The sequence below is a fragment of the Pithys albifrons genome, chromosome 24 (assembly GCF_047495875.1).
Source record: "Pithys albifrons albifrons isolate INPA30051 chromosome 24, PitAlb_v1, whole genome shotgun sequence".
NCBI classification, from domain to species: Eukaryota; Metazoa; Chordata; class Aves; order Passeriformes; family Thamnophilidae; genus Pithys; species Pithys albifrons.
The window spans coordinates 5072206-5082976 of NC_092481.1; the positions used below are offsets into that span (position 1 = coordinate 5072206).

At 48.2% G+C, this 10771-nt stretch overlaps 1 protein-coding gene across 1 annotated transcript in view; it reads left to right on the forward strand.

Moving 5' to 3' along the window:
* GRIK3 (glutamate ionotropic receptor kainate type subunit 3) overlaps window positions 1-9287 on the forward strand; it is a 93617-nt gene extending 84330 nt beyond the window's left edge. Inside the window, exons 13-16 of the mRNA XM_071576997.1 lie at window positions 1430-1647; window positions 7423-7645; window positions 7876-8126; window positions 9093-9287. Coding sequence (XP_071433098.1) covers window positions 1430-1647; window positions 7423-7645; window positions 7876-8126; window positions 9093-9287 — 887 coding nt within the window. The remainder of the gene's footprint in view (window positions 1-1429; window positions 1648-7422; window positions 7646-7875; window positions 8127-9092) is intronic.
* The last annotated feature ends 1484 nt before the right edge of the window (window positions 9288-10771 follow it).

Here is a 10771-nt window from a genome sequence, read left to right on the forward strand (position 1 = left end):
CCTGCAGCCACCATGTGAGGGAACCGTTTTTAGTGTCACTGGTGTGAGACACCATGACAACAGGGACCTTAGAAATGGGATATGGATGGGATTACATTCATGTGTGTGCATGGAATAGAGCAAATGGAATACAGAGAGATGGAATGAATAGCATAAATCTGTTCAGAAGGCATCAGGGGGGAGCTTGGGAGCAGCTCTGAATAAGGAACGAAATTCAGCTGTGATCTAATTGCAGAAAATCCAGGAATAGAAATAAGTGGAAAATGTCAAACATTTGTCACACTTTAATTTACCGTGTACCAGTAGTTATACCCAGAGAGCAAAAGAAGCACAGCATTGGCTTGGTGGCAGGCACAGAGCTCCTGCCTGTAATAGAGATTCCTCCTGGATCTCGGCTGCCCTCATGGACTGTGACAGTTCCCAGCAAGATGGTTTAGCAGGATGAATCATGCTCTTATCAGATGCTGATAAATGAAAAGAGCTGTATTCTTTTTAACTCAATTCTGCATCTAAGAAGGAAAATATTTCAAAGCCAGACTGATGTCACAGCATCCAATGCATCAAAGAGCAGGAGATGGAAAAGGGAAGAAGTGGGATCTTGAGGAGAACCAAAGCATCCTCAACATCCAAGGCTCCTCCTCTTCCTGGTGCCTCCCTGCTGCACTCAGATAGGAGCAAAGCTACACCCCATGCTCTGCTTTGATGCCACACTGCCTAAAGTTGCTGTGTAAAGCCCAATCTTTGTTGCACATTCCAGGATAATAAATCCTCTGAGCACAGCTGTTTCAAACCCAAAGCTCTTGCCTGGCTTTAGAAGGTGTTTTGGGTGATTATAAAAATAGCACAACCCATTTAGCCCTTCATGTCTGCTCAATAAAAGTCATTCCAAACCCACTATACCTTTTATGCTGTAACATCTCCTGCTTCCCCACTTCTAACTGGTATTCAAAGCCCTGGACCCTGATAGTTCCATTCTCTCCCTGTTTGATTTTTTCAAACCTTGTGTATTTGAACACACTCCCCAGAGTGAATCCTTTGAAAATAATCTGTTTGAAAGCAAAGCACTTTTTAAATGGCAGAACAAAACACTCATAAAAGTTCATAAATAGCTTTCTATTTAAATCTCATAAAAGCAGCCCAGTTAATTACTTCAGTTTGGATGTTTCCTGTAAATTGGGCACTGTACCCAAGGTCAGCAATCAAGGGAGAGGGTTTTTCTGCAAATGCTACAAAAACCCCACTGATGTCCTCACATGCAAGATGTCTGGATAATTTTCCTCAAAACCAGTTGGCTGTAGTTGCATAACTGTTACAGTTTTGACAGTGAAGCCTAATCCTACATATGCACGTATATAATATATACATATATAAAATGGGTCCTTTCCCTCTATTTCCTCTCCCCCACTTCTCTTCTCTTCTCCCACTGCAGGCTCGGAGCTGATGCCCAAAGCCCTGTCTACACGGATCATTGGTGGCATATGGTGGTTCTTCACCCTAATTATCATCTCGTCCTACACGGCCAACCTTGCCGCCTTCCTGACAGTGGAGAGGATGGAATCCCCCATCGACTCGGCAGATGACTTGGCAAAGCAGACAAAAATAGAGTATGGAGCAGTGAAGGATGGAGCTACTATGACCTTCTTCAAGGTGAGACCAGGCAGAGGCTTTCTACCTTCCAGGCAGAGATGCAACACGCTGAGGCCAACGGGAGTGAGAACAAAGATCCAAAGACAAAAAGCCTCCCAAGCCACCACTGCTGCTCCTTACACAAAGGTTCTTTCAGACTCACATCTTGCCCAGACTTGACAGTATAGCTTTTCTGAGACCCACCAAGGCTAAATCCTCCCTCCCTGCTGCTAATTGAAGCCACAGTTAGAAAATCGTACTGATTTTAGCAGCTTTGGAGGCTGTACCCAATATTGGCTCAGACACCCTAAAACTAAGTACATACCAGGCACAACAGGACAGGAGGTATAGCTCATATTAAAGCCCTACAGAAAAATCTTACATTTCCCTAAAGCATCTTCCCAATTTCCACATCTGACCCATCCAGCTCCTTCCCTGTCTCTGCCAGCACAGCCCCAGAGAGTCCCCAAGGCTGATCCAGCCAGACTTCAGGGACAGAGGGGAAACAAATGAAACCCACAGCTAGACAGATGTTGCAAAGTACCCTCCCTGACCAGTATTTTTTACAGCTTAAATATCTTTTTTGTCCTTCAGGTATTTGTATCAATGCAGTCCAGTTTTATTAACCTCTAAGATCCAGGGCAAGGTAACACCACCAGAGCTTCACAATCAAATTGCATTAACTTCTTCTATTTAAAGCCTAATTAAATTCAGAAGTCAGTCAGATTCCACTGTTGCCTCAAAAACAGAAAGAAACTGAGAGATGTAAAAAGACCTTTAAAATCACTGCTGGCCTGTAAAAACCCACTTTAAAAAGCGAGAGAGAATAAAGGGATAGAAATGAGGGGTGATTAAGGAATTATCACCTTGGCAAGGCAAAAGGAGCACAGACAGATTCCAGCTTTTGGCTCGGGAATGAGACTGGCTTCCCCATACCTCCACTGGGAAACACTCCTTCCCCCTCCATCACCCTAATGCAGAAGGAAATGAATGTGACAAACAGTTCAGGCTTTACCAAGCAGGCTGTACCTGGTGCTGCAATATTTGAACAGGCACAGGATGCACCAAAACTTGAAGAGGCCTCAGCAGTTTAATTGCCAAGGCTCATTAAAGGAAGCCAATGTGTTGGATTTTAATAGCAAAGAACCTTGTTCTCCCACAACTTCTCTTAGCTCTGACCCAGCTGAGGAGCCACTGCCCTTCCTGAATCTCCATCCTTACTTTGACAGGCAGCAGCAGAGGCTGGTAAAGAAGCAGGGGGAATTTGGTTTGACCTTTAATGAATTCTGGGAATGCCCAGGTGCTACTGTGGATCTGTTTTCCTCCCACCATGGAGCTGGTCCATGGGTTCTGTCCATGGCATGGCCGGATGCACAGTAGTATCTTCCAGAGCCATATAAACCTGGAACAGCCAGCAGGGAAAGACAGGCTGTGCTTTAACTATGCTTTCCAAGATGAGTTTTATATGGGAATAAAAGGAAACTGTCTCTTTTAACAATCATCAGGACATAGCATATTTATTGCTTCATATCATTATCCATCAGAATCATACTTCAGGCTTCTAACGGCCCTGGCAGGGTTTATTGATGCAGTGTATTTTCCTTTTCCTGTTTTATTATCATTGTTGTATGGAGATGAATTCTCAGGGATGTCCCCTCTGACAAGCGTTTCCATTACTGAAGCAGTGGGAGCACCCGTGTGGAATGCTCTGCTCTCTTGTCCTTCGTGTGCAGAGGAGAGCCAGGATTTCTCCCACCCCCAGCAAGGTCTCTGTCAACGCCTGGACAATCCCCACAGTGGTTTTGGTTCCGGTCTGGCAGCACCACCTCCATGGGGACACCTGTCACACCACACAAAGCTCTGGGGGGACAGAGCCCTGGGCACCAGGAGTTGGCTGAGGACTCACATTCCTTCGGATGGGTGGCACTGGAGAAACACCAAAGTGCACATGGCTTCCCTCCCCCTCCTCTGCTGAGGGGGGGCACCAGCAGGCACAGTCCACACTGGCAGCCATGGCTCTTGGAGAGCTCCTGGAGACCTGGAGGCCAAGCACTCCTGCAGCTCTGAGCACACTGTCACTGCTGGGACAGAAGGCTGATGGGCAGCACAGAAATGAGGATCTCACCTGCTTTGTGGATTATCCACTAGGACTTGGCCCAAACTGCTGCCTGGCTCCTTATATGGCTGTTCCCAAAGTTGTTCCCATCACATTAGGAACTCTCTCCTCCACTGCTCATGTTAAATCATCTGCAAACTGCACCCACTGACCCTGAGCACACCTGGGCCCTGCAGCCCACCATGGTCCAAGCTGGATCTCACCCCAGGCTGCAGGAGGAGAGCACCATCCCGAGAGCTGATCTTAGGAAGCAATGGATAGCAGGAGGAAGAGAAAGGCAGATGCCTTGCACGCTGTTCCCTGAGGTGGTCCCCAAAGTGCTGACCAGTTCTGTCTGTCCTCAGGCTGCCTGAGGGTTCATGCAGAGCTCACTGGAGACATCACAGAAGGTCCTGACAGAACAGAGCCAAGAGACACCTCTGGGGCAGCCTCATGGTGATGGATCCAGCTCCCACAAAGGTTTTCCCTGTGCAGCCAAGCTAACTGACCACAGCAAATGGGAAGCAGAAGAGAGTGTTTTACCAACTGTACTGGCAGATTTTGACTTCATTAAAAGAACTTTTGAGAAGCTATATATTCCCTGGCAATGCAGATTGAGTTACAGGAATAAACAAAGATAATAATTTAGGAACAGCATCTAGAGTTCATTATAACTCATGCCAGAAATCCTTCCCATCCTGCAGAGGATGCTGCCACTCTGAACCAACACCAGGTCTCACGTGCAGTTTGAAATCTGGGTGTTTGAGTGAGTGTGTGTGTATATACACTTGTTCAGAAATGTTAAATCCTCAAGAGTGAGAGTATCTTCAAGTTGGTGGAAATCAATTTATTTTTTCATACAGGCTGGAATTGAAAATCTTAAGCCTGAAAGTTCCTTTCTTGCCAATTTGGCTGATAAAAAAGCGTATATGTCTTGGCAAGATGCCTCGCAGGGTCTCCTCTAAACGATTCCATTAATTGATTTGGGTGACTGGCCCTGCAGCACTGGTTATTAAAGGTGGCTTCTGAGCTGTGACTCTGAAGAATGAACTCGGAGGCGTTCTCGGCGTCTCTGCGATCGCTGCATTCAGAGGGGCTGGCACTCGGCTTTCACACACATCTCATTTAGCACTAACACGGGGTGATTAAGATGCAGAGCACAGCAGACCAGATTCTGGTGTTATTTATCCTGAATAAATCGAGGAGAAGCTCCACTCATGAGCATGAGGGAGAGGTGTGAGCAGGAATGAGGCACAACCCAGGCTCTGTGTCCGGATCTCTATCCTGGCTGCTCCTTAGGCAGGAGGGAGCAGTGACCAGCAGCTCCATCCTCATGGCCAGCCCTTACCCAGGTGAGCCCCAGCTGGAGTGGGGCTCAGCCCTGGGATGCCCAGAGCTGGGCTCGAAGCAGCAGAGCCAGCACGGAGAAATCCAGGCTCTTCCTGGCATTCCCAAACACAATTAAGTCCTTTCAAGCTGGTCAGGAGCAGTGATTTAAGAGGTGAAGAGAAAAGTGGTTTTTCTCTTCCAGGGAGCCCTGTCTCATGTAATTTCAGTTGCCTGAAGAGCTCCAGTGCCTCGTGCAAGTCCCATTTGCTTCACTAAATGCAGCCTATTGATTTTTTGCCAGTTTATTTTGCTCTATGCTCTAAACTGGGAGAACACTGATGTTAAGAACTCTGTGTCAACACCCAAGGAGCATTAAATGCAGGAAGAGAAGGAGGGAAACGGAGAGACAAGGAACCCAAAGGCTTCTGATTTGGACTATATAAATGTTAAACAAGTCCTTATCAGCCAGCTGAGCATGAGATTCATTTCAATTACCCATTGAAATGCACAGATATTTAATAATCCTTTTGGAGGCTACATTTCTTGCTGCTCTTTGAGGTTTGATAGAAGCCACAAATCTACCTTACAGGCACTGGTCCAGATTTTCAAGTGAGGGAGATTATCCTGCCTCTTGAATGAAGTTTGCTCTGGCACATCCACTGCTGCACATTCATCAAGTGGATTATAATGAGCATGAGCTTTAATGGAGGAGAAATGAGCCCGTGGGTATTTTGGTCAGGAGAAGGGACCCACAGGGTTAAAGGCAGAGGAACAGCCTTTGTTTGAACAGTACTACACTATCCAGCTTTAGGTTGCTGATCTTTTGTTTAACTTTTGCTAAACTTGCTGGAAAAGAGTAAGTGGGTGGGCAAAGCATTCAGAAAACAAAGCATTACCAGGGACTTTTAGCTAATTTCACTGTTAATTATAGTGGCTTTATCAGAAGAACCTGTGCTGGCACATTTTGGATGATACTGAAAAAATGAGGGGGAGCTGTGGCAGCAGCAGTTGGGCAGGACTGGGGCTCCATCTCCTGCTTCCTCATGGAAGGACACAGACCTGTAGGGAGAAAAATGACAGCTGAAGTTGCAGCATCTGAGTTGCTGAGGCTGCTGAGCAGCTGCCCTTGTTCAAGACAAAGCACAGGGACTCATCAGCCCTCGAACTTATCAGCCTCGACAAGGAGTGTGGTGGAGGAGGAGGTTTGGCTGACTAAGCTGCCTCTGATCGAATAAGAAGGCAAAGAGACCTAGGAAAAACAAGGAATTGGGGTAAAAAAGTAGAATGCTGCATAAAAGAGGAGGCAGCAGTGGGAACACATCCTCAATATCCAGGTCCTGTTCCAGAGCCCACTGGAGGAACAGAAGTGGTCTGAGGGAGCTGCACTGACCCACAGAAACACCAGGACCAGTGAAGAGACATGGCAAGAGGACACTGCTCTGCCTATCTCGGGAATCTTCCCAAACTAAAGCCAGTTCTGACCAACCTGGGCTAGTGGAAGGTGTCCCTGCCTATGGGGTGGAACTAGATGAATTTTAAGGTCTCTTCCAATCCAAACCATTCTGTAATTCTGGGATTTTGTGACTTTTGTGACAAGTGACAGAGACACCTCAGAAAGTGCTTGTAGATAAACGGTACATTTCAAATGTTACGCCAAGACGTAAAAACCCCCTATTTCTTCTCACCCAACACATTTTTTAGAAGAAGGAAAAACCATTCACATGAATAGCAAGCTAGAAAACATATTCCTCCCTTTGCAACAGAATGTCTGCTGATAGTGAAAGAATATCAATGCTTATTTTTAGCCATAAGACAATCTTGAATATCTCTGTGCCTCTGTTTACGTGGATACGTTAAATCTGTTTGGCAGTTGCACATATCTCAGAGGAGACATATTTCCTTGCCATGCTTGAGGAAAGACAAAAATACCATAGAGTGTGTGTAGCAGAGAAAACCATGTCCTCCAAAACCCTCTCTGTTCTCTCAAGGGTAAACAAATCCTGGTTAGCAAACTAATACATTAAGCAGATCTGCCCATGACAAGAGTTGGGTCTGCAGGGTCTTGCTGCACCTGGCTGAAGCCAGGAAAGGGTTCAGTTCCTCCTAAGGACCTGAAGCACCTGCACAGCAAGACATGTGCTTGAACCTTTGTCTCTTACTACGGCAACATGAAACCAAACAACATGGAGCAATGAAAGTACAGTGGTATTTAAGGTCAAATTGGTGGTAACTCCAATGTGTGACCTGTTTTCAACTGCTATTATTATTAGTAGTATTATTGTTGTTACTATTAATATTTACTGAAAAGATAACAGGTTTCAGCAAATGGAAGATTCATTCTTGTTTTGGGGGTGGGGATATCACTTTTCCAGAAATCCAAAATTTCCACATTTGAAAAAATGTGGGCTTTCATGAGCAGCAAACCCACAGCACTGGTTAAAAACAATGAAGAGGGGATCCAGCGAACCCTCACAGCTGATTACGCCCTGCTGATGGAATCCACCACCATCGAGTACATCACCCAGAGGAACTGCAACCTCACCCAGATTGGGGGGCTCATCGACTCCAAAGGCTACGGGATTGGGACACCAATGGGTAAGTGATAGCAGGGGAATCTGCAGGTACCCTGAGGGGGGTTGGTTCCTACAAACACAACAGAAGGGATTAAGATAATCCACTCAAAATCGCGAATTTCCAAATAATAAAACTCACACTGCCTGCTAAAGAGAGGTCTGAGCTGCCCTGCTCTAACACAGATACCTTCCCTATTTGGTGGGATTTTTGTCCCACCTTCCCATTGTGTCTCACAGTGTTTCCCTCCCCAGGGTCACCGTACAGGGACAAGATCACCATTGCCATCCTCCAGCTCCAGGAGGAGGACAAGCTCCATGTCATGAAAGAGAAGTGGTGGCGGGGGAATGGCTGTCCTGAGGATGAGAACAAGGAGGCCAGTGCTCTGGGCATCCAGAACATCGGGGGCATCTTCATTGTGCTGGCAGCAGGCCTGGTGCTGTCTGTCTTTGTGGCCATGGTGGAGTTCATCTACAAGCTGCGCAAAACAGCGGAGCGTGAGCAGGTACCGATTGCTCCCTTCCTGCACCCCCTTAGCCCAGACATGGAGGGTTTCACGCACTGACCCCAGAGGCAGGCAGGGAGGAGGCAGAGACCCAGCACTGCCAAACCACCAACCCCTGAGGCTCATTGATCTGTCGCTCCAATGGCCTTCGCTCAGGGGGAAAAGTCACGTCTGCCCTGATCAGGGTCATTGCTGCTTCAGCAACCAGACCAGGAATCAGTGGTAGGGTAGTTTTGAGCAAGCTGACAAGTCATGAAAGTACAGACAGAGGTCCCTGGGAGGGACCTTGCTGATCTGTTCCATCCACTCACCACCATCACACACAATCCTGTTGCATTCTGAGCAAAATGTACACGCATCTTCTCTCCACTCCCATTCAAAGAATCCCCAAGGAACAAGTCAGGGCCCACCAGGAAGCCTGACAGTCTTATCAACTCTTCACCATCCTCATAGACACAGCCCCATCCTGCCCACAGTGGTTGATCAGTGCTCAGCAAGCAACAGAACTGCATTTGCGTTCTTCCCTCTTCCTTGGGTGCAGTAAGTGGAACATGCATTTGTGTGCATGGCCAGAAATCAAAGGGAGCTGCCCTTGTGATGGACTAGAAAGAGGAGGGAAAGCTGCCCACTCGCAAGCCCAGCAGGATCCCATGGCTTCTGACTCCCAGCGCTGAGGGAGTCAGAGCCTTCTCAGCGTCCCGCAGGGATTACGCAGCGCTGGCACTCCAGCAGGCACCTCCCGCTCTGACTTCGCGCAGGATTTAGCGCATCAAAGGAACAGTCCTTACCAAGGGAGAGGGGTCAGCCAGGTGCCCGCACATCCCTGCAGTCCTGCCGAGCACAGCCCATGCCTTAAACAGCCCAAACCCCTTGTTCACCCTCCACAGAGCCGCTCCAGCCCCGCCACGTGCAGAGGGAGCAGAACCCTGCGGGAATAACGGAGCGTTTTGTCCCCACTGTCCGCAGCGCTCCTTCTGCAGTGCCATGGCTGATGAGATCCGGCTGTCCCTCACCTGCCAGCGCCGGGTCAAGCACAAGCCCCAGCCCCCCGTGATGGTGAAGACGGACGCGGTGATCAACATGCACACCTTCAACGACCGACGGCTCCCCGGCAAGGACAACATGACCTGCAACACTGGATTGGCACCTGTGTTCCCCTAGGGAATGGGAACAGGGAGGGGGTGGGAGGGAAGGATTTGCAGCAGACATGGCTGGATGCGTTCTTAACTGGGAAAGAGAGGATTAAAAAAACAAGAAGAAAAAAAAAAGAGGAAAAAAAGAAAAAAGCCTTGTTTGTTCATTTCAGGAAGAAGGCCTTTGCAACCCAGCTGCAGAGGAGCCACAATTTCCAAGCACAGACAGTAACGTGGGTCTTGGAGCTTTTTGCTTTTGGTTTGTTACTTTTCCTCTCTTTATTTTTTAATGCTTCAATCCTCCAGGCCTCATGAAATCAAACCACCACCTAGGAGTCTGATGTTTACACACTGAAAACACATGAAGGTGAAGCAGAATTGAGCCAACCTGCCGGTGAGCAGGTGAGGAGGAGCCTCGAGCACGGCTCCCTCAGCACGGCAATAAACAGGAACACTCAGTCAAGGTGTGAGCACCACACTGACACTCACTGCACATTTGGATACACTGGGAAAGGGAGAGGCATCTGGGAAGCACCAGGATGGTCAAGGCTGTGCCTGCTCTGGAAACAACTCACAGTGACCCCTCACCTCATGGCTGTGCTGGCTGTGGCCATTCAGAGCTGGACGTCCATGTGGGAGCACGGTGGGAGAAGGCAACACATAGTCCACAGCAGATCCAGGACACCTGACTGGGAAGGGGTGAGTAAGCCTGAACAGAGCCGAGCTCCTGGCCAGGGACCTGCTGCATCTCTGAGTGACACCACCCACACACCCCGTGCCAGGCTCCAGCTCGAACCCAGGGTGACAATATGATCTCCAGGTTCTCAGCTCCTTCTTTGCTCTTCCCGCAAAGCTCAGTCTCTCCCACAGAGAAGCACAGGAAGTGACTGAGCCATGGGCTCCAACAGCGGTGTGAGCAGAGCTGCTTCCAAGAGCCAAAAGTACCATTTTCCATGAAATTCAACAGCACTGACAGCTCCCGATCAGGAGGGGACTATGGGGCTGGTTTAGGACTAAATGCTCTCCATGGCATCAAGGACCTGAAAGATGAGTCCCAGCCTGTGGTGCCAGTGCTGGCCTGGGACAAGCAGCAGTGCCAGTGCCAAGCCTGGTGTCCCTCCTGCTCCAGCCATGAACCACTGCCCCTTGGGCTGCCTCTCCATGGGATTTAAGCAAACACACACTAAAATGTTTTTAGGAAATCTTCCATGAACTATCTTGTTATTTTCAGGTTGCTTAACCCAGAAGGTTGGTCCTGCAATGAATTTAGAAGGAATTACCAAAGACCCCTCTGCTGACCTAAAGTAACACTCAAGTAAACATCCCTCAGCTCCCAGGACCTGCAGGGGCCAGCAGGACACTCCAGATTCACTCACAAACAAACAGAAATGCTTCTGCCCATGGTAACCCAGAATGTCACACAGATGATGCAAAGGTGCTTAAAAGCTCTGATTTAAACATTGGTGGTGTAGAAAACAGCAACCTCCTTCACCTGCACTGGTGAGGTGGACA